Here is a 24,428-nt window from a genome sequence, read left to right as displayed (position 1 = left end):
GGATCATACGTTATGTTTAACCTGCATTCCACATCCAAATGAATACCCAAGCCAGAGCTAGTCCCCCACCCATCCACTCCCATCAAAAATTGTACACAGAATTTTTCGATTTATTACTTCACTTTCTTATTTCATGCAACCCAACCCATTTTCCTGAAGCTAAATTCCAGGAAAGCAGAAAGTGACTGCTGAAGCCAAGAAATCTTTGCCTTCTTGGTCTTTCATGAAACATGCTTATGGAACAGCCACAAGCTCTGCCCACTGTCTGGAATGCAGAAAGGGTTGGCAGCCATCAAAGCCACAGTTAACCCCAGGCTATCCTTCACCCCTATTGCTCCCCCCATTCCCCACAGCTGCCTTGAAGCCCTAACTGACCTTTCTACCTGCTAGAATAATGGGGAGAGGGGAGGAGACAGCAAACTTTCTATACCTGCTAAGCATCCTGCTTCCTTCTGGAAACATCTGGGTGAATCCTTTGTAGCAACAGTAGGCATCTGGGGTTTCCCCATTTACTCTGAGATGGTTTGCCACTGACAAGTAAGACAGATGCACAGAGGCTAATCTCATCCCTCAAGCATACAGATACAGTGGACATTTAAATCAACTCCCATATGAGCTTCTCTGGATGCCAAGAGTAATCAGAGGCCTTTCTCTGGGTGCTTCCATCTGCTTTAGAGTCCATTTATGTGAGAAAGGGACTGAAGGCCAACTGCTACCATTGATGCATTGGATATGTTCTAGTCTAGAACACACTCTGTTTACAGCAGGGGTGGGGAACCTGTGGCCCACCAGAGGTTATAAGACTCCCAGTAGCTCTTGCCAGCAAGGCCAAGGTTCAGGGATTTTGCTAGCGACAGTCCAGGAGTATCTGGAGTGCCACAGGTGCCCCCATTATTGGTTCCTATGGTTCCAAATTTTTCCTGAAACTTCTAGGCACTCTGTATCAGCTACAGAGCACACTGTATATGGCCTAATCTTATGACTGGGGAAATTAAGGGTCTAACATCTCTCCTTGAATCTGCTATTCTCTCACTAAAGGAAGGCATATTAGCAGGGTAGGAGAGCTGGAAAAAAATCACATTGGGCAACCAATGCATTTAGGAGGCTTAGTTTGATCAGAATTGAGTATACAATTCTAGAGATAACACAAAGTGGTAAATGAGCCACTATAGCTGCTAGAGGGCCATGAAAATTTGGGCCCTGGGTGTTTTAGGCTCGTCTACCCATGTACCAAGGGACGCGGGTGGCACTGTGGTCTAAACCACAGAGCCTAGGGCTTGCCGATCAGAAGGTCGGCAGTTCGAATCCCCGCGACAAGGTGAGCTCCCATTGTTCGGTCCCAGTCCTGTCCACCTAGCAGTTCAAAAGCACGTCAAGTGCAAGTAGCACTCCAGTGGGAAGGTAAATGGCGTTTCCATGTGCTGCTCTGGTTCGCCATAAGTGGCTTAGTCATTCTGGCCACATGACCCAGAAGTTGTCTGCGGACAAATGCTGGCTCCCTCGGCCTATAGAGCGAGATGAGTGCCGCAACCCTAGAGTCGTCCGCGACTGGACCTAATGATCAGGGGTACCTTTACCCATGCACCATCTGATACCAAAGGGGCACCAAAGAGGCACATTGCCAGATGTGAAATATATTGGCATTATTTTCAGCTCTCCTACTCCACTATACATCCCACCAGTTTCAGATATATCCATCTGGGGAGAATGCAATAGGTCCTTCCCTTTCCCTGTGTTTTGTCCTCAAGGAACATTTTTAAGACCTGATGCTAACTTAGGAACATAAGACAATTCAAATTAGAATATTAGGAAGAGTAGCAAAATTGCAGTCACAAGCAAAAGAGTCAAAAGTGCCTTTTTTGGCAAAAAAATAAATAACGTAATGCAAGCTTAACCCACATTGGGTTATTATCTTGACCGTTTCTGCAGAAGTCAATAAAGAAATCCAAATCTAATCAAGAGATGCTGCAGTCTCTCTTGACTAAGGTGCTGCTTGTGCCAATCTGGGAAGACATCACTCTCTGAAAATGGGATTTATGAAGACCTTTGGAGTAAGCAGAAAGACTTCTGGGAAGCTTGGCTATATGCTATCTAGCTGGCACTAAACACATATGGCCAGCTAGGCAGAGACAAGTTTGTAGTTTGAATATGTGGATGATGCAATGGTGTCAGAAAGAGGGGTTTGAATTGTTTTGGCACAGGGGAACATTTTGGGACAAGCCTGGTATGTACAAAAGTGATAGACTCCACTTGAATCAGGATGCGACCAGATTGTTGGTGCTTAAAATAAAAAAGGTAAGAGAACAGCTTTTAAACTGATTGCAGTGGTCAGATCCAATTCAAAACAAGTGTCCCCTGTGGGATGAGGATGAAAAAATAATAATGAAAATTTCAGTGGGGTAGGCACAGAACCAGTTCAGGTGTCCATGATAGCAATTTATAGAGGCCAAAGCACCCCAGGCCAAAACAAAAGTGCCAAAGATTCTTGGAGAGAGACGCTGTATCTAAGTGTTTACATGCTAATGCCAGAATCCTCCAGGCCAAGACAGGTGAATTGGAGTGCTTGGTCCTAGAGGATAACATTAATATAGTGCAGTAACTGAAACCTGGTGGAATGGAGAGAACCAATTGGACTCTGATAAGGGTTGCCAACGTTTAGGCATTCTCATGCTGGAGAATGTGGTCCTGCAGCTGATTACAATCATGATTCATTTTCCCATTCATGTTCGCTACAGCTGCTGTGGGCTTAATATCAGTGTAAGAGTAACCAAACATTACAGGGTATTGTGGAAAAAGGAACTCAACAGTGGAAACATTGTTTATGGAGCACTGTTAAGCATCCAGTTGGGGAGACCAAGGCAAACTATAGTGTTCTTAAATTTGTTCAGGAGCATGCAAAATGTTTGTATATTACATTATAGCCTGCATTTCTCCTATCAAGGCACTGGCCAGACAGCTATCTGTTTAGTTTTGGCAAGGAGGCTGTATCATGCACCCTCAAGAACTTTAGGGTAGCATTCTTAAAATTTGTGGTCAGGGAATAGCATCCACATCAGCTTCCTCATGAAGAAGCATCTGCACATAAGAAGAGTCCAGCATCCTACTTCTCACAGTGGCCATCCAGGTGCCTCAGGAAGTCCATAGGTGGGGCTTGAAGAAAATTAGCCTCTTAGCCCTGCTGTTGCCACCCCATAAGCATCTGTTACTGAGTGCATACTGCCTCTGAACCTGGAAATTCCATACAGTCACTGGAACTAGTAGCTATTTATAGGTCTATCCTCAGTGAATTTGACTAATCCTCTTTTAGAGCTGTCTAAGCTAGTGGCTGTCACCACATCTTGTGGTAGCGAATTCCATCAATTAATTAACAGCTCTGTCCATCCTGGATCTCCTGCTCAGCCATTTCACTGGATGATTCCTACTTCTAGCATTATGAAATAAGAAAAGCTTCTCCCTGTCCACAGTGCATAATTTTATAAACCTCTATTAGATCCCCTAGCCCAGTCTCTTTTTCTAAGATAAAAAGCCCCAAATACTTAGACTTTCCTTTTAGGGAAAGAGCTCAAATCCCTTCATCATTCTGGATGCTCTTTCCTAGCTCCATTATATCCTTTTTTGAGGCAAGGCAGCCAGAACAGTACAACGTGTTTTAAATGTGATAGCCCCATGGATTTATATAAAGGTATTATAATACTAACAGCTTATTTTCAGCCCCTTTCTTAATTTTCCTACTTGGAATCTGTCAACATTTTCATTTTGTTAAACAGAGATTTCTGGAACAAATTCCTAGGGCACACCCTTCATTACCTCATACACCTGGGATGGGGAATCTGTGGCTCTCCAAATGTTGCTGCACTACAACTCCGGCCATCCTTGACCACTGGCCATGCTTGCTGGGGCTGATGAGAGTTGGGAGTCAAACAACATCTGGAAGGGCCATAGGTTCCTCATCATTGCCATAAACCAGGCATGTCCAAACAGGTAGATCACTGGATGTCTGCAGTAGATCACTGGCTCCCCCCAAAGAAGCTGAACAACTGTTTTGCTCCCCTAAAAAAAGCTCAACATTTTACCTCCTCCCTGAAAAAACTCAACAACTTTGACCTGAAACTCCAAAAAGGGGGTAGATCACTGCCAGTTTTTAACTCTGTGAGTAGATCGCAGTCTCTTGGGAGTTGGCCACCCTTGCCGTAAACTAAAGAATATGCCTTGGAACACATCCAAGGCTCCATAATGCAGTGAGAGACTGGTGCCAGTTGTCAGCTGTCCTTCAGAAAACTTATCTGCCATTACACATGTTATCAATGAGGAATCACTGAACAGTATCCAAAGAATTGTAGAAAACAGTTTGAAAGCTACTGCTTTAAGAAAACAAACAGAAGATAAAATAATTCCAGAAGTATTCTAAATGTTTGACTCATCTACAAATCATTCTGGGAACTATTATCTTCACATCTCTCTCAGTTCCTTCATGTGTTAAAAGTTAGTTTAGTTTGTGTGTGTGTGAGCACAAGCCAGTGTGTACAAGATAAACCTATTTAGTAGCACATTTTTCATTAAAACAAACTATCCCCACATTAAAAAAGAACATCATTCGGCTCCCAATCACTGAAGGCCAATTAATTAATTGGGCTTAACTGTATATTACATTTCAAACAATACCCTTGCACTTATTTATCATGTTAATTACAATGTTAAATAAAAAAGGCAATAAATTATTACTTAAATCATCAAGATGCACAACTGTAGGGAGGTTGTGGCTCCGATTCTCCTCCCTGACAAGGACTATTACTTGCAGAAAAGAAAAACATTTGATCTGAGACAGCGATGGGGATCACTGAAGCATCATTATTAAAAATAAAAAAGCAGGGGAAGACTGCAAATTTATGGACCACAAACTGCAGGCGAAATTTCTTGTTGCACTTCTCCTTGTTTATCTGCAGTGCATGCTTTATGCCCTGCTCCTAGTTAAATGTTAACAGATTATAAAATTTGGAAAAGTGGAGTTGCATTTCTGGTCTTTTTAAAGTGTTTTTTTAAGTTGGGGTCCATTTCCATGATACTGTTTTATTGCTTTTATGTTGTGCTTTTGTAGAGCACTCAAAATACTTTTAAATATTAAGTAGCTTTTAAACGAACAAACAAAAAAGAATGCCCAGGTCCTGGAAGGGTGTGGGGAGAAGAGGACCAACTCCAATCTTTTGCTCCCTGGTCTGCTCTCCTCACCTGAAGGCCTACTGGTCTCCACAAATGCCTGCCTGCATACTAAGATTTTCAATAGAGGCCCTTTTCAAAGTGCCTTCTGTAGCTGAAGCATGGAGGGTGGTTACAAGGGAAAGGTCCTTCTCGGTGGCAGTGCCCTTGATTGTAAATTCTCCCCAGGACAGGTGGCCTGGCACCTACCTTGATGTAATTTCTGCCCCTTTCTGCTTTTTTGTGTTTTGTTTGCTTTGTTTTTTAAATATGAGTTGTTTTGTCTCTGCAGCTTTGTTTTATTTTTCTTTAATTTTATTGTTTATTGTTTATTAAATAATTAATTGCATAATCTCAAAACAGGCTTCTTAAATGGGTAACAAAGCATAAACATTTGCCACTGTTATTTTGATTCTTAGTAAGCTGCCCTTACACCTTGCTGCAAAGTAGGGTTAAAATCCCTGAAATAGAACACACACACACACACACACACACACACACACAAACACAGAATGCCAGCTCCCTCTTTATAAAAGTTTCAAATATTTAACTTAACATAGCTGCCTAACTCCTTCCCCCTCCACACCCATACTTGTGCTTGAAGCCATGTTACATTACAGTGGACGCTCGGGTTGTGAACGTGATCCGTGCGGGAGCCACATTTGCAACCCGCAGTGTCTGCAACCTGCAGCTCTGTGTCTGCACATGCAAGGGTTGCAACTCGGTGCTTCTGCGCATGCGCAAAGTGCGATTTAGCATTTCTGCGCGAGCGCGTGCGCCGAAACCCAGAAGTAACCCGTTCCAGTACTTCCGGGTTTCGGTGAATCCATAACCTGAAAACACACAACCTGAAGCATCTGTAACCCGAGGTATGACTGTATTAGCAAATAAGTGCTCTGCTCTTTCATAGGGGGTCTCCCAGAAACGGCTAGAGAAACTTCACACACTTGCAGCCGCAATAACCAGGAAGAACATGATACTTCCTTCTCTCTCAGAAACACATGCAGAGCAGAAAGATCTAAATTATGGACAACAATGCTCTGTATGGGAGAAGTTTCCTCCTCCCTAATACTGCATCTCCCATGATATTAAAATGAAATTGTGTTTGATACTTATTTTAATAAATACGTTTGGCTTAATATGGTTCTTGAAAAGTCTGATCTGTGTATTATTTTATATGTGTGTATCCAAACAGACCCCATCCATCTGCTCTCTGCAGCTTAATGCTAAGTGAAACCACAAACGCTTCCTAAACTCAGGAAAACTGGGAGCAGCAGAAAGAGGAAGAAGTAGGCCATGGAAACCACAAACAGTAAACAGGCTCTCCCCAGTATGTATTTTTAGACATAATTTTTTTGTATTCCTCAGAGATGCTAAGCAAATAGCACAATTCTGAAAGAATAGACCTACTGTGTGCCTTCTGTAACATAGTTAGATAACTTGGACTAGATCAAATTATTTTTAAGCTCAGCTCCGACTGGCAGCAGCCTGCCAGGGTCTCCAAAATAAGGTGTGGGTGTCTATGAATCACCAAACACCCAGCCTTTCTGTTCAATAAATAAGGAGTCCCATCTACGATTACAAAGGAGCATTGGCTCTTGCAGAGTTTAATCAGGCTCAAATAGTTTGTTCCTTTCTAGCATGTAACTGATTCATTTGAGAAGGCCTTTTTCTTTAAAAAAAAATCAAAAATCAAAAAAATCATATCATACATGAATCACGCTTTTAAATTCTAATTAGTGTCTATCGGCACAAGTTCTCCCATCAGCCAGAAGGCCTGAGACTCAGAGAAAGCTTTAGGAGCGCAAAGTAAGTGGAGTGGAAACAACACACCCTGGGGCTGTTTAGCTTGTCCAATTGAGCCAAGACAAGAGGCTCCTGTTTGTGCAGGGAGAGGGGGGTTTCTTCAGCACACACACCCCAACACACTCCCAGTTCTACAGAGGACTCTGGGCCTGACTATTTCAGTTCTGTGATTGTATGAATGAAACAGCCAAAGGGCAAATTGCAGCATACACTGCTAAGCAAGGCTTCCCAAGTTTCTGCTGAGAGACAAGAATGAGGATTGGGGTGGGAGAGTGAGGAGAAGCGTGCATCCATCTCTTGCCCCCAGGACAACAAAAACTTGGTGGAGCAGCAGCAGGCAGAAGCTGTGGAGTTGTGCGGAAAAGAGGATATAATGACTGAGTGTGAAACGAGAAGAGATGAACATTTAGAGAAGAACAAAAAGCTTTCTGCAGGCCTCTGCAGGGCAATGTTTCTTTCCTGGAAACTTTCTTAATTACTGTGTTTGGGGGCAGGGAAAACAAGGAGGTGAAGGTTAATTTTATGTCTGCTGTTGAAGGAAGTTGTAAAAGGTGAAATGCCTGTACCACAAGCACCTTGTCTGCTTCATAGCTGTTACCAATAGTAACAACAAATATTAATAAAAAGCAAACAGCAACAGCAGAAATTCATACTGAGCAATTATATAACACTCTAGGATGCATGCATTTAGGACTTCTCTGCATGTAATATCTTAGAAACCTCCAGAACAGCCCTTTAAAGGACTTCCATTGCCTTTGTTTATGAGGTTGATAGTTTTATACTAGAAATTTCCATTCGGTACATGGGTCAAAGCCAAGAATGACTACCTCATGAAGGGCAATTTGTTTCTCCAAGGACAATGCCACAAGCACTACTGCTTGAATCTGCCACAATTGCACCAGAGATTTATTAGCCCAGCCTTTGTCAACCTAGTGCCCTCCTGATCTTTTGGAATGCAACAGCTGTGCTGGCTGAGACGAATGGGAGTTGTAGTCTGAAACATCTGGAGTGCACCAGATTGGCAAGAGCTGCATTAGCCAAACCCCACATCGTCTCTTATTTCTTACACGCTAAAGTTGGGCTGCTAATCAATCTGAAAGAACAGAAGTTGCAAAGACCAAAAACATCTGGAGAGCTGAGGTTGAGGAAGCCTACTATAAACTGAAGAACAGCCATGTTTGGTCAGACTAAAAATCTAGGCAGCCCAGAACTGGCCAGATTCCCCCAAGCAAGTTCACAAGCTGAGAAATATGGTGATTGCCTTGGGAGTGCCCGTGGACGAGTAGCACAATGCAGGTTTCTCATGCACAAGGCTCTTGGATATATCTCTGGCATCTCCATTTTAAAAGGATCAAGTAGTAGGAAAACCTCAGACCTCTACTGGAGACCCTAGAGAGTCACTGTCAGCCAAAGTGCACAGTATTTTTTTAGCTAGACCAAAGGTCTGATTTGGTATAATGCAGCTTCTTATCTTTCACCACATTCATTTAAAGGAGCCACATTGAAAATCAGAGTATGTGGACTGTTAACAGATCTCCACACTAGAACTTCCAATTGATTTTTTATTATTATTAACAAGCAATAACTGCAGCTATGTTTTTCTTCTTCAAATGAAATGTGACATACTATTATTATAAATATTAACAATGGAAACAAAAAATAGTTACTTCATATTCATGTGGCTTTTTGCAACTATGGACTGGCCCCCAACTGCCCTCTGGGAGAATGTCACAAGGGCAAATTCTGACTGAGTCAGAAAGACAGAGACAGTGAAAGACTAAAAGAGAATCCACAGGAGTAGTGAAAATGGTATTAATACTCTGACACTTCTAAACTGAAATGTCAGTACATTTCCATTTTTTTGTTAAAATTACTGTAAATATCATGAACCAATAGTGATAAATTGGAGTGTATAAGTATTTATTTTTGTTACTCAGCATGGTGCATTTGTAAATTTGTTAAAGCTGAAAATATCAACATTAGAAACGCATCCTTCACTGCTTTATGCTCTATTTCCATACACAACCACCAGAAAGATGCAGAATCAAAGTTCCATGTTTGTGGTGCTGGGAGATTTGCTTTTTTCTTTCTTTCCAAACATTGCTGGTGCAGCATGCAGTTCACATTAAAGACAACCGTGATGCCTTTAGAGCCCTTAGACGTTAAGCTGTATGTTTGGGCATGAATAGAAATCTAAAACTCTCCCCACAGCTAAGTCATCTCATCTGAGACAGGAGACACAGATCCCGCTGCAGTATTTTAAGCCTGTGACACTTCTAATGTACCAAGTGCCTCAGTCGTTTTGTCTACTAGACTTTTATTGCTACAGCACAAACAGCTGTCATTGAACTGTTACCAAAGGGCTGCATTCTGATTGGCTATGAGTAAGAGGCTTTGTGTAGGCTTTGGCCAATTGCAGGAAAATTGACCCAAAAATACATTTCGCCTTACTGATTCAATGTTTAATGTTTAGCAATCTGATTGACAGGTAATTACTTATTATTATTTATTTATTAAATGTCTTAGTTGCCTTCTACAAACAGTCTCAAGGCAACTTACAAACAATATGAAATACAATAGATAGTATCAGGTAAAGATTTTGTATTATAGAACCGTGAAGAGTAGTTAAGAGTGTCGGATCAGGACATGGGAGACCACGGTTCAAATCCCCACTAGGGCATGAAACGCACTGGGTGACCTTAGAGCGGTCACTGCCTCTCAACCTAACAGGTTTGTTGTGAAGATTAAACAGAGGGGGAAGGAACATGCATGCCACGTTAAGCTGCTTGGAGAAAAAGGTGGGATGTAAATGAAATGAAATAAATACATAATTAGGATAACTGAAAACTTGATCTTTTGTGTGCCTGCGACTGCACCATCCCAAAGTGCACTGAAACTGCTTGCACAGGCCACAGCAGGGCCCAAGGCTTGGCCTTCTTGGTGGCACTGCAGCTTTGAGACTAACTATGCAGCAAGGCCCAGCTACCCTACCTTACTGGTGAAATGAATAGGTAGAGTGAATATTTTTTATTCTCTCAGGCATTAAAAGATTGATCTATAGGTACTTGGGTAGTTGATTTTTGTTGTTGATTTTTGAAAGCTGCTATTTTCAAACAACTATATGTCCTCTTGGGCGCTTTTGATGCAAAAAAACAATCAAGAGCACTTATAAATCAGAGACAGGTAACCTGTAGCCTTCCAGGTGTTGCCAGACTTCAGCTCCTATCACCCCAGCTAGCATGACCATTGGCCAAGAAATGATGGGGAATGGAAGACAACAACATCTGGCATGGCACAAGTTTCCTAACTCTGTTCTGAATTAAAAGCTAAGGGACTTGCTCATTCCACCTGCAAAGGTTTAGCAAACCTCCAAAATTTGGGCAATATTCACCCATGATGAAGTGACTTCTACCAGCTGACCACAAAGCCTGTAAATACACCCCCCCTCCAACCCACTCAAGGATCTCATTGTGCTGGCTACAATGTGACTCCTGGAAATTAAAAATCAGAAGCTGACAGATGTCACTTCCACCATTAAGTCCCACACCCTGCATCTTTCATTGACTCTGAAAGAAGAGGGACTGCAGTACAGTCATCCCTCTGGTTGCAAATGAGATCCGTGCGGGAGGCACGTTCGCAACCCGCAGCGTTTGCAGCCTGAAGCACCGCTTCTGCGCATGACGTCATTTTGTGCTTCTGCCATGTGCTTCTGCTGAAACACAGAAGTAACTCGTTCTGGTACTTCGGGGTTCAGCGTGGTCCGCAACCCGAAAACGCACAACCTGCTGCGTTCGTAACCCAAGGTATGACTGTAGATGGCTTCCAGTTTAATCTCTGATCTCCAGAATGGCATCTCCAGAATCATTGGGAAAGAATAACAGCTCAGCTCAGTAAGAAGCCATTACTAATGTCTTGAGGTCTAAATACACAAAGGGGCACAACTCTCTACACTGGCCCTGACTGTGCATTAAGAGCTGCAACAGAAACCCTCCTCATGCTCCTGCCAAGAGCTTCATTGTGATACAGCCTGTGAGTGGAATTCCCTCCCTCCAGTGTTATGATTGGCACCATCACTTGCCACCTTTCAATGCCAATTAAATATATTTTATTTTCCCTTTTGTTGGGAACTGTTTTGATGCTGCTGCTGCTGTTGCTGCAATTTCTGTAGAGGACTAACTTGATAATCGAGTTCTAGATTATTCGCTGCAAATGTTTTTGATTGCATTTTTATGCATTTTATTGTGGTGTAGCCCACTCTGGAATCATGCAATTGATGAAGGGTGGGATATAAGTGCAATAAATCAGTCACTTGAAGCATCACTTTTTAGTTTTCCAAAACACTTTTCAATTGGCTTGTCATTCATTTGTAGTTAATTGACACCACTTGGGGGATAGACAGGCCAATTTCAAGAATTCCTCCTTAATGGTACTCAGCTCTACCAGTCTCAGGAAGGAAGGCTGTTGTTATTTTAGGAAGGAAAGAGAGACAAAGGCTCTTCCCATAGCAAAAAACCTGCTTTCAAGCAGCTTGGTGGAAACCCCAGCCCACCTGTGATACTGTAATGCTGCATTTCTTTGCCAGCTCTTCTTTGGCTTCTTCACTGGGGTAGGGATTGCTGAGGTGAGAGTAAAAATACTCGTTCAAGATTTCTGTGGCTTGTTTACTGAAGTTACGCCTTTTCCGCCTGCAAAAAGAGGAAAGAAAGCAAGGAAAGAAATATATTACAGCTGTGAGACTTGATTACTGAAAGTTAGCTAGGATATAAATATGGAAAGCAGACTTTTCTCTAACATTTGCTAGCTGAAATTGATGCTTCACCACTTATTCAAACCAAACCTTGGCTCTTATCGGGGTTGATGTGAGAGGCTAATAACTGATAGAAGAGGAGCAATTGCTTATCTATGGAAGAATTCATTTGCCCATCTCTCTCCATCAAAGGTCCAGATCCCACTTACCTGTTGTTCTTAGAAGTTCAAAGATGTGCAAACCAAGATTTCAGATTACTGATTAACTTATTTATAGTGTGTTATCTAGATATTAATGAGACACACATTTTGGGTGGTGTGGGAAATCCTAACATTGTACAAGGTACTCTGACTTCATCTGCATCTCCATCTGCCTCTTTTCCTCTAGGGCAAGGGTGAAGCAACCTGTGGCCCTCCAGGTTGACTATCACCAATAGTCAGCATGGATTTCTGAAAAATAAGTCATGTCAGACTAACCTGATCTCGTTTTTTGACAGAATTACAAGCCTGGTAGATGAAGGGAACGCAGTGGATGTAGCCTACCTTGATTTCAGCAAGGCATTTGACAAGGTGCCCTATGATATTCCTGTAAAGAAGCTGGTAAAATGCGGTCTTGACTATGCTACCACTCAGTGGATTTGTAACTGGCTGACTGACCGAACCCAAAGGGTGCTCATCAATGGTTCCTCTTCATCCTGGAGAAGAGTGACTAGTGGGGTGCCACAGGGTTCTGTCTTGGGCCCGGTCTTATTCAACATCTTTATCAACGACTTGGATGATGGACTCAAGGGCATCCTGATCAAATTTGCAGATGACACCAAACTGGGAGGGGTGGCTAACACCCCAGAGGACAGGATCACACTTCAAAACGACCTTGACAGATTAGAGAACTGGGCCAAAACAAACAAGATGAATTTTAATAGGGAGAAATGTAAAGTATTGCACTTGGGCAAAAAAAATGAGAGGCACAAATACAAGATGGGTGACACCTGGCTTGAGAGCAGTACATGTGAAAAGGATCTAGGAGTCTTGGTTGACCACAAACTTGACATGAGCCAACAGTGTGACGCGGCAGCTAAAAAAGCCAATGCAATTCTGGGCTGCATCAATAGGAGTATTGCATCTAGATCAAGGGAAGTAATAGTGCCACTGTATTCTGCTCTGGTCAGACCTCACCTGGAGTACTGTGTCCAGTTCTGGGCACCACAGTTCAAGAAGGACACTGACAAACTGGAACGTGTCCAGAGGAGGGCAACCAAAATGGTCAAAGGCCTGGAAACGATGCCTTATGAAGAACGGCTAAGGGAGCTGGGCATGTTTAGCCTGGAGAAGAGGAGGTTAAGGGGTGATATGATAGCCATGTTCAAATATATAAAAGGATGTCACATAGAGGAGGGAAAAAGGTTGTTTTCTGCTGCTCCAGAGAAGCGGACACGGAGCAATGGTTCCAAACTACAAGAAAAAAGATTCCACCTAAACATTAGGAAGAACTTCCTGACAGTAAGAGCTGTTCGACAGTGGAATTTGCTGCCAAGGAGTGTGGTGGAGTCTCCTTCTTTGGAGGTCTTTAAGCAGAGGCTTGACAACCATATGTCAGGAGTGCTCTGATGGTGTTTCCTGCTTGGCAGGGGGTTGTACTCGATGGCCCTTGTGGTCTCTTCCAACTCTATGATTCTATGATTCTATGATTCTATAATTCTAGGTGCTGTTAGACAAGCACTGCCACAACACCTGAAAATGGGCTGCTCCCATGAGAAGGGAGCAGATGATGGCAGAAACTGGTATCCACCGGCGTAGCAATCCGCGGCAGCACCTGGGGGTATGTTATGCGAGTGCACCCCCCACACCAGGAGGGAAGAAGCTGGTGTGTGCCATCCCAGCACTGTCAGAAAAAACATTGTGGGGTGCACTGCTGGGAGACTGCCCGGGACTCGGGAGGGAAACCTGCAGGCCAGCACATGCCAGCCACACTTATCCCAGGTGCCCCTTCCAGGTGCCCACCTGATGAAGCACCCCACACTGCTTTTTCCGACAGCACTGGACCCACTTGCGGCTGGAAGGGATGCAGCAGCTGCAATGCTCTGCAGGCTGGCTCACGCCGCGTCAGCGGTGTGCCCAGTACTGCTTTTGGGGGCAGTGCTGGGCCTGCTGGAGGGCAGCTGAGGCTGGTTGGGAGGTGGCTGAGGCACCCTGCAGGCAGTGCGCCATCTCACCCTGGTGACCTTGCGCTGCGTTTGCAGGCAGTGCTGGGTCCACCTGCTGGAGGGCGCCCTGCAGCCTGTGGTGCCCCCTCCCCTTCCACCGCTACTGCTGGTATCTCAATGATGCAGCAAGAACCCTAGTTAGGGGTGGGGACAAACATTTGGGCTCTGGTTCAGGCAGCAAAATTTATTTCATTTTGGAATAGATGTGAACCAGAAGGAAGTGTTGGGCAAGAAGTATTGAGCATGGTTTAATTGTTCAGTTTACTGGTGTGATACTGAAGACGGAGTTGTTATGCATATTCATTTCCTAGCCATAATTATCATTACAGATCTCTTCAATAAAACTCAGTTCTTAAAAAGAAAATTCTGTGAAGTCTTTTCTCCCCCTCCCTTTAGAAAACTCCCTGTAAGTGTTTTCCCTCCAAGCTCCATTCCCCCTCCAGGCTTGCCACAATCAAACTACCACGATAGGACGGCTACTCCATAGGGAGCTTCCATCTGGCATGCTACAGCCCATCAGTATCATGGTGTGCTTATCCCCCGGCATTCTACCGCTCTCCCTGGAGCCGTGTTTCTCTCATTACTCCACTTCCACTTATTTTGTCTAGGCTTTCTGTTCTTTGAGAGGAACTGTTTGCAAAATATGCTTCTGAAAGGTGCAGCTGTTCCCTTTCCAAGTGGCAGCAACCTTTTTCATTGCCACACCGGTTAGGGGTGCACCCATTTGCATAACCAAAATGTCACTGCGGAGTTCTTAAAGTGCTGTCAGGCATGCTGTATAAGGAGAGGGTTGGCAATGAGCTTTACTACCAAAAAGGCCTTGCAACCAACCAGCGGCCCATGCAAAACATGAGAGGACGGGTGAGACTTGGTGATTGGCTGGTATGCGTCAGTCCGTGTAAGGCAAGCTGAGAAGCTAGGATCACACCATGACTGAAGAACCAACATGACTAGTGTTAAACTGTTACATCTGTCTGCACCCAGTCAGCATGGAAGTTTGCCTCCAAGTACTAAATAATTGGCCACGAACTTCTGCCCCTCCTAGAATAACCACGTCTTTTCTGTCCTTTCATTTGGGAATTCCTGTACGCAGCAAGGATTCATATATAAATTCCTGTCCTGCCAGGAGCAGTTCAGCTGGTCATAAAAGTTGGCTCTTGCAGCCAATGGATGTCAGGGCACACACAGTTCATCCAAGGGGCTTAACTGAGGGTTCCCTAATTTCAGTGGGTCCACTCTGAGTAAGACTAACATTAGCTACAACCCACTGGCTGTAAAGAAGTGTCAAATCCTGTAGCGTTGGACAAATCACCAACAAATCAAGACAAGAAAATCATAGAGTATTGTGACCTACCTGGCATCAAGGAACCGTGATCTCAATATCATGACAGCTTCACAAGTGCTTTGTTTAAGCTGCATCTGGATGGAGCTGAACTTCCGATGGATGATGCCTACCATCCTCTCTATTTCCTTTGGAGAAATGGGGCGTGTCCGACTTTGCTCTCGAAGAAGGTTCATCACGTGTGTGGTAAATTCATTACAAGCCTAAGAAGGAATGGACAGTTACAGAGGCAAAGTTACAGGGACAGTTACAGGTTTTGGCAAAGTCATATCACATCCTGATCTCAACAAGAAGAAAATGTTTACAAATTTCCCATGTACCCAGCCTTAAGACAGCTGGTTGTTTTTATTTATTATCAATTAACTACATTATCAATTAGCATTTATTATTATTATTATTATTATTATTATTAATTTTAACTCTTAGTAAAGCACTGGCAATTGTCTAAGCACTGTACAGAGATTAAAAACAAGACAATTATTGCCCACAGGCTCACAATCTGATAGACACAATATAAAATGAAAAAGAAATTGGGAGGGAAGAGGAAAGCAAGCATTGGAGCAGCTGCACTTTCAGTGACCAATGCATTGATGGGTTCAGGTTCTTCCCCTTGCCATGATGTTCTTCCTGGGAGACAGGGCGTGCAGTCTCCTAGTGACCTTTGGTTCCCTGGTGGATTCTAGGATGGAATAGTCTGAGCAGATTTATAAGACCCCTGGTTCTGGGAAACCATCAAGCTTGGCTAGTAATATCTGTTCAGAGACATTTTCATCAGTAGTAATGGGGAAGTGACAAAGCTGATGTTTGGTGGTGATTTTACTAGAGGAAAAAGGGAGAAACAAAACAGGTATTTGATGGTAGGATTTAACTAAGACTATGAGACTTTGAAATAGAGAATGGCATTCAGAATGTATCTGCCCTCATATACTAGGTATGGAAGAGGGATATATCCCAGGGAATCCTTCTGCAACCTGGTGCCCTCCAGATGTTTTGGACTACAACTCCCATCAGCCTCAGCTATAATGGCCAATGATCAGTGATCATGGGGGTTGTAGTGCAAAACACCTGGAGGGCACAGAGGCCAGGAGACATGTTCTGAGGCGTGGGCACAAAATACAGCAACCTAAAGAAGATAAGCAGGTTGGGGGCCTGGTTGGGAGATATCTGTGAACCCTATGTATGCTGCCCTGAGTTCTATGATAGAAGATAGAGGATATAAATGTGCCAAATATATAAATATGTGGATTTGGCTTCACCTGCCAAACTGATCAACTTAACAGCTAGCATACCACAAGCTCTTCCCTGGCACATCAGCACCATCCCCTCTCACAACTTCTTGCCCCCCCCCCATTTTTAATTTTAACATATCAGTTGAAGAAAGTGCTGAGATAAAATCTCCCCCTCCCATTTTATGACCTGAAAATAAATTGGGGTTCAGGGGAACTTCAGCAGTTTTGTGGGTACACAATTTTCAAGGGGAAGCTCACTGGAGCTCCATTGCATTTGGGGGAATAGGAAATTCAGGGTGTTGTTGGTACCTGTCTGTCTCAAGAGACTATGGAGTGCACCTCCAGGGGTGAAGTAAAACCGCTGGAGAAATCACAGCGTTTGCTGTGGCTGCAGGGACCAGTAACTCGTAACTGCTGCCTCCCGTGCTGTTTTCACTGTGTTATCAGCACTAAAGTAACCTCACTGGGGAGCAAGCCAGGGCAGTGTGTATGAGGGTCCTGGGCTTCCCAAATGACAAGAACTCCCTTCTCAGCTTCACTGATGTGGTCCAAAGGAAAGCAGAGCAATACATTTGGCACCAGCTTGGCTGCAGGAGTTGCTGGAAGGAGGCATACCAGATACCATCCAACCATCTTAGGGACTCCACTCTGGATTTGTGTAGGGTTTACTCCTTAGCCTTTTCTTCTCCCAAAGATGGTCCACAAGGCAGCAGGTACAGATCTTTCCTCAGGGTTTACTCTCGAAGCCTTTCTTACAAATGACTATAGTCAAAAGGTAGCAGAGGTTCAGGATCAGAGTTTTCCTTCTCCTATATGGGCTGCCTTCCCAGGCTGACATACCCCATCAGCCCCTCACTTCCTTCTACAGCACATGCAGAAACCACCTTTTTTGACTGTTAGACCCACTATTGGTCTCATCTGCTCAATCTGCTGGAGCCTCTCTTTGCATGCAGGGAAGTCCCTAACTCACTGAAGGTTTGAGACCCCTTGGCTGCCCTTAGCTGGCCAGTCAAAGCCATTCTGGGAGTGTGCCTGCTGTCACATGCTGACAGCTTCTAGGAGACACTCAGGTGAGAACTGAGTGCAGGGGAACCAAAGGTGGACAAACTACGCAGAAGCATGACATGTTGCCTGCCAGAGGTACTACCTCTCCCCTAACACCCCATACACAGGGAGCAAACGGCAGCCACCAGCTGCTCAGGGCTGCAAAAGAGCTCCTTTTAAGTCCCACCCCCCAGTAAATGTGCAGAAAGGGGGCAATCTCATCCACAACCTGCTGCCTCCAAATTCAGGTAGTTTTCCTTCACAGTTCTGATCAGCTGGTGACTATTTTCTTTCCCCCAGAATTCCCTGAATAAAAAAGATGTTTGCTCTAGCCCTATGTTCTATGTAACTTGAAAGCTCTTATATTATGCTTAACACTCTTGCCCCTCAGCCAACCCTAATAAAAGGTATGGGTTTTCAGTCTCTGTAAAGTTCTCTCCACAGAGCTCCACAGGAACTCTGTGATCAGCTCTTAAGCTTCCACCAATAAGGTGTCCTGATGAAAGGTATCACCACCACATAATCTCCAAATGCTCCTTGGATCCAACATCTGTCCTGCTGATAGAATATTTCACATATCTGAAAGCTACAGAACTACCACCTCATTCTCCATTTTCCTTCCTCAGGATTTAACGTGCCCACTGCCTTTCAGGATCAAACTAAGCAAGATTTTAATTGCATGATTGCCATTAATCTGTTTTTATAATTTACATAGCAGCTATGGATGTGTGTAAACAGGATAGGGACTGGACTGGAACCATTTCTTCCTTAATAGTCCTGACAAAAAGATTCCTTTCTTCTGGAAGCTGTTACTCACTCTGGAAGATAAGCTACTAGTACTGTAGTGCCAATGAAAGTTTCTTGAATAGCAGCTTCCAGGTGGGGGGCATTGTTTATAGTGGGAGGGTTAAACCACGGTCCCAAATGATGCTGCCACACACACCCAACAGCTGTTATTTAAAATGTAAAAGTAATACATAATTGTAATCATGCAATTAATGTCAGGCAGTCTTTACAAGAAGAGTTGCTATCCCCAGCCCTCTTGTTACTATCCTTTTATCTTATTTGGACCAAATAAGTTATTTGCAGAGCTTATACCAAAATATTTGCTGGAAAACAAAACAAAACAAAACAAAACAAAACAAAACAAACAAAACAAAACAAAACAAAACCATACATTATCAAAAGCTCCTCTAAGCCCAAAGTATGCACCCACAGAGGACCAGTTGCCTGCAGCATCTCTTTAGGATTCCCTGCTCAGGCCCTGCTGTCTTCCAATCAGCCTCCATTGGTTTGTGGGTAAATTTTATTCCCACTGTATCTCTACACCCAGCATGATAAATGTTAATTCAATTGTGACTAGTCCACAAATGCAGCAAGTTTACCTGTCCCAGGAGGAGGCTGTTTGGCTACTCCAGCCTTGCTTCTTTCTACTGAGCCACTGATAAGGGGGTGTTATGAGGTTTTGTAATCACTCCTGATGCAGTGACCCCACAGAATGGCCCAATCTTATATGTGGTCTGTTGCATTTCTTTACAAGTAACTGTCCTGAGCTTCCTTTCCTCCTATCCATCTTCCAAACAGCAATTAACATTGACAACAAAGGACAGTGTAATGATTACTCAAACTTTTTCAGGTGCAAGAGTGAAGTTTGCATCCAGTTTTAATCTGGAGAAAAAGTGAGCTTCAGTTGTGAGATGCTTGGGAAACAATAACAGACTAGCTACTTTCTGGGAAGTGGAAGCTGGGGGATGCTGTTGCCCTGATGTTCATGGGCCTTGTGGAGGCACTTGGTTAGTCACTGTGGGAAACACAGGATGCTAGACTGGATGGACTGATGGTCTAATCCAGAAGAGCTCTTGTTACAGTCTTCATCACTCTAAAGTTAAGAAAGTGGATAAAGTCACTCTGTTGCTTTTGGACTGCAGGGGGAAGGACAGAGAATTAAGGGCCAGTAGGTAGCTTCACCACTTCTACCCAAGCAAGAACATCAGCAGGGGAAGATCACCCTGGCCCCAACTGGGTATAAATGCCCCATTTACATCTCATAGTTTCATTCTGGCCTTGTCATCCTGATTGGATCTCCCTCTTCTATATTTTCATTCCACTCCCTTTGTGCCTCTTCTGCTTTTAGTTTGTAATTATTATTTTTTCATTGGCATGCGCCACTTTGGGAGACAATATATGTCTGAAAAGGAGGATAACATTAAAATAAAAGCCACCCACACTCACCTCACCAATTAACCTGGAGGTTAAAAGTTTACAAGCTCAGGTAATGTCTGCCTGTTCAGAGAAGAGAAAATACACCACCACCCTCATCTTCGTTTCCTCCAAACATCTCTCGTAACTTATTAAAGCGAAGACGCCTATGAATGCAAACGCTGATTAGCAATTTGGCAGCAGACCAGCATATCCATGGGATTCACAGAGCTTCCCTTTAAACCAGTAGTTCATACATGATTAATTAGAACATCTCATTTATGTAGTGTGCACTTTAGCTCATTACTCTAGGTAAAATTTGTTAAGTATTTACATTTAGATAATTAAAATCTGGGTACACCCTTAAGAAAGATGCATATGCTTCTGGCACAGTTACTCTCTTTTGCCTTTACACATCTGAAAGTAAAAAATTACAGGTCGTAACCCTCTACCAAGTCTGTAGCGCTTTGAATGCAATGCCTGGCAGAGCACTTGGACCTCACTCCAAGGACTCTTGGGGAGGAAGAGGAAGAACACACATCACTGCTGCATGAAAATAGGAGGGAGAGACTCTTGAGGCCTTGGAGATTTTAACTGCTTTGAGGGCTGGTGTTTTGTTTTTTAATACAATCAAGCAATATATAATTTTTATCAGCTAAAATAAATCAAATTAATGGCAGTGGCATCATTCCTGGTTCCTTGAACTACAACTATGTTTCTTACCCCTGAAGAACTAGCATGCACCATTATTCCCAATGTTGCCGGAAATATACAAGTGTACTTCTAAGACCATGGACATATTATATTTGCTACTATTCCAATAAGAATAATGGAAGCTGGAGGAACAAGCAGGCGGAGGGACCTTAGCTCAGTGGGAGAGCACATACTTTGCATTCAGAAAGTCCCAAGTTCAGTCCCAACCATCTCCAGGTGAAAACTTGGGGAGCTGATGCCAGTAAGACATCATTACTGAGATGAACTTCACCCTAAGGCACTATATGATAGCTTCTTATGTTCCTGGCTTGGAAAAGCTACTCTGGCCTTCACAAAATTGAACAAATTCAAATGTATGTCTTTGTTTTCCTATCTATACATCAGTCAAAGGTGTGAGGGGAAATGAGCTATGCAAATGAAGCTACAGCCCCTGCAAATCCTGCCAAGTCCCCACTCCAATTTAAGAGATTTAATAGGTATTGTCTACAGAGAAGCAACTCTTGCTATCATGAGAATTAGAAACTTAACATTTTTTAAATGCAGGGATGGGGGGACCTGTGGCCCTCCACAACTGTTGTGCTCCCAACTCCCATCAGTCTTAGTGGGTCAGAAATGATTGTAGTTGTAAGCCACCAACATCTGGGGAGGCACAGGAACCCCATTCCTTCTGCAAAATGTCTGCCCTTCTCCATATGTATCCTTGATTATAAAGGTCTGATGGATCAGACTAAAGGTTTGTGTAATCCAATGTATTGCTTTCCACAGTGACCAACCAGGTTAAGCCTTTCTTCACCCCATAGATCATCTTTGGTTGCCCTTTTCTGCAGCTTTCCTAACTCTGCAAACATCCTTTCTGAAATGGGGTAACCAGGAGAGTTCCATGAAGGTGATGGCAGCAGGTTCCCAGCTGCTCTGGGAGGTTTGGGACATTTGCAATACTTTTGCCTACAGCAAAAACGTATTTCAATGTAATTATAGAAGATAGCTTTCAATATGCCATCTCTATTACAGTAGCTGTAAATTATGAAGAGAAGCATTTCTCCTAGCACTGAGAAAGTGGGTGAGAAGCTGATGGTGTGACACACTTTCTGGAGAGCTCCCCCGCCCCCCGGCCTTTCCTGCTGCTTTAAAGTGCATTTCCTTAACTGGCAACAAATGTCAAAATCAAACTCTGGGCAGGGGGGAGGAGGGAGGGTGGGAGAAAAACACAGCAATAATGACAACATTGGCCTTTGCTTCTAGGTTCAAAGAAGGCAATGCGAATACAAAAAGGCAATGAGACTTGGTGGTGCTTTAAAGACTGTGGGGCAGCACTACAGCTGAATAGGGAGCCCAAATGGAGCAACTCACACTTCCTGTTTCCAGGGCTGGGTACAGCATTCACAATTAGGGCTCTTGGGTTTAACTGAGGCTTTGTGAAACCCCTTTGTGAAACCTTCAAAACACCTGAGTTCCTGATAAGCCATCTAGAACTGATAGAACCAAAGGAGTCCCTGCCCTATTGTACCACACCAGATGTTTTAGAGGAAGTGGGATGTGCCCTAGCTTGAAGGATGGTAAAGCCCCATCCAGGACCAGCCCTAGGTTTGAGGGGGACCTGAGCAAAGTGCCGTCTGATGGCATTGAAGCCCTTTGGCACTGTGGGCTCAACACAGCAGCATTGACAAGCAGACAGCTTTAAACAGTGCCTTTAAGACCCTCACATGGATGGTGCACCATTTTGCCCTAAAGGGAAAGTATATGGAGTGGGTGGGACTGTGGAAAGTTAAAATGGCAGCTCTACAACCTAGTTGTTTCTCCTCTGATTACAGTGCCAGTTTAAGGAGGGGGATCCACTACTTGCCCGAAGATGCCACATGCTCAAGCCAGCTCTGGCAACATAACTTCCTAAAGGCCAGTACTTGCACCACTCCCTCCATTTAGTAGGGAATGAATTTCATTTGCTTATCACCCACCTCTTGTTTAGCTTTCATCTTAACTCTACCTGTATCTTTGCATGCACTAATTGTGACCCAGCCCAAATGAACACAACCAATCATGAACTGTGGTCTGCTGGGGATGTTTTCAAAGCACTAGAAGCCGCCAACTGACACAGGATCTGGTTGCTACCAAATCAGGCCAATGCTCTACCTGGTCCAAGAGTGCCAACACCATAGCAACAGCTCTCCAAGGTAAGGGGATGTTTCTCCAAGTCCTAATATTTGAAAATTGTTTATTTATATTGTACCATTGACATGGCATTGACAGGCTCCTGCCCTGAGAAGTTAACATTCCAATTTTTGACAGCACAGAATATGACAGAGAGGGGATGGAAGAGCGGCAGGCCAAGTTACTACAAACTGGTCCAGCAGTCTGTTGCTCAGCATTGCTTGCATCCTGCTACTAAGCTACAGTTGCAATGAGTTTCTCAGATCAATCATACTTTCTGCTACAGGTTCCTCTCGACCCTTTCCCTATGTTTATGAATGGATTTAACCAATAATGTATAAATGGCTAGGGACTAGGTTACCTGAAAGATTGCTGTCTCCCACAGATATCTATCTGAACCTTAAGATCTTCAGAAGTCTTGATCTGTGTGTTGCTGTCAAGTGAGGTGAAGTGGATCGTTACAAAGGACAGAGCCTTTTCAGTAGTGGCTCCCCAGAATCTACTCCTTTAGGTTTCTCAGAGAGGCTTGTCTGACACCTTTTTTAAAGTCTTTTTGGTGAAGACTTCTTTTAAAAAAGTCTTGAACTTTTAAACTTGTACTTTAAAATAGATTCTATGCGTTTGCTGCTTTAATGGCTATTCTAGAAAACCCACGTTATGCTCTTTTTTAGTATAACTGTAAGTTGGTTATGCTCTTTTTTAGTATAACTGTAAGCTGAGCTGGAATTTGTTTCATTCTGTCTGAAATAGATAAAAGTTTTCTGTTGCTGTGCTTACTGTGTTTTCATTATTGCATGTTTTAATATTGTATGACTGTATTTCAATTGTATTATTTATTTATTACTATATTTTACTGTATTTTATAAGTCATCTAGGGAACTTTACTAATGTGTGACCATATCAAATTTAAGACTGATTATATTGAGCTAAATGTGAATCTGAAAGGGCTGAAGGTCTACTAGTCTGGATCTCTCTCTCTCTCACACACACACACTTGTTTATTTTAAATTGCCCCAAGTATTCTCTCTCCCCTTCCCAGATGAAATCTAGACTGATCTACCTGCTTTCTCTTCACAAACATCTCATGGCCCCTCCACCAGTCTACCCTCCCCTGCTCCCACCTGTAGAAACCTTTCAGAAAACTTGGAGCCAATCAAGACAGAGGAGCGGTCCCATTTGCCCCTCAGCTGCAGAGACAGGCACAGTTCGAGACAAACTAGTACGAGACAGTTTGCTACAAGGCATGAAAAAAATTATCATATTTCTGTACAGTAGACACTGCTGGGTGTCAGGACTAACAGGGGAAAACTTGCGTGTTTCACATCCGCTCTGTCTCTTACTCTCCCAGCAGCGTTTCTCTCCCCCTCCCTCCCCACCTCAGTTTCCTGGGGTTTGGACGGATGGATCTGACATTTCAGTTGAAACCTTTGCAAATGGAGCTACGGGGCTTGAACGCTGGGCTCCTTCCAAATGCTTACATTTATTACAGTCAGAGGCTACAAGGCCAGGGAAATGACGGCCCACAACAATCAGAATTTATTTCTGCTCCCGTTCTGTCTGTTGAGGTTTTCCATGCACCATTTTCATTTAAAGTGTGGTCGATGTTCCTTTGTCTCTACTACAGTTACAACAAGAGGTCTAGAAATCTGCACTTAAATGACCAATATTCTGGGACTTGAAGAAATAATGGAGGTCAGCCCTTCTTGACTTCAAAGTATCTGCAGAAAATTGAGGGGGGGTGGATTAGTAGATTTTTTTTCCAGGATGACCAAGCCAAAAGGCATGCATAAGAAAAGCAGGGGC

General features: G+C 43.5%; 1 protein-coding gene across 11 annotated transcripts in view; it reads right to left on the bottom strand.

The window, feature by feature from the left end:
• The window catches only part of PBX3 (PBX homeobox 3), a 239,621-nt gene that overhangs the window by 23,032 nt on the left and 192,161 nt on the right, over nt 1-24,428 (bottom strand). For all 11 annotated transcript variants that reach the window (XM_081847694.1, XM_081847699.1, XM_081847695.1 and 8 more), the window contains 2 exons: nt 15,304-15,494; nt 11,549-11,684 (listed from right to left, as the gene is read on the bottom strand). In XM_081847694.1, coding sequence (XP_081703820.1) covers nt 11,549-11,684; nt 15,304-15,494 — 327 coding nt within the window. The remainder of the gene's footprint in view (nt 1-11,548; nt 11,685-15,303; nt 15,495-24,428) is intronic.

This window comes from Podarcis erhardii, assembly GCF_964252035.2.
Source record: "Podarcis erhardii genome assembly, chromosome: Z".
NCBI lineage: Eukaryota > Metazoa > Chordata > Lepidosauria > Squamata > Lacertidae > Podarcis > Podarcis erhardii.
The sequence above is the reverse complement of the archived record's forward strand: the minus strand, read 5'-3'. Positions and strand labels throughout refer to the sequence as shown.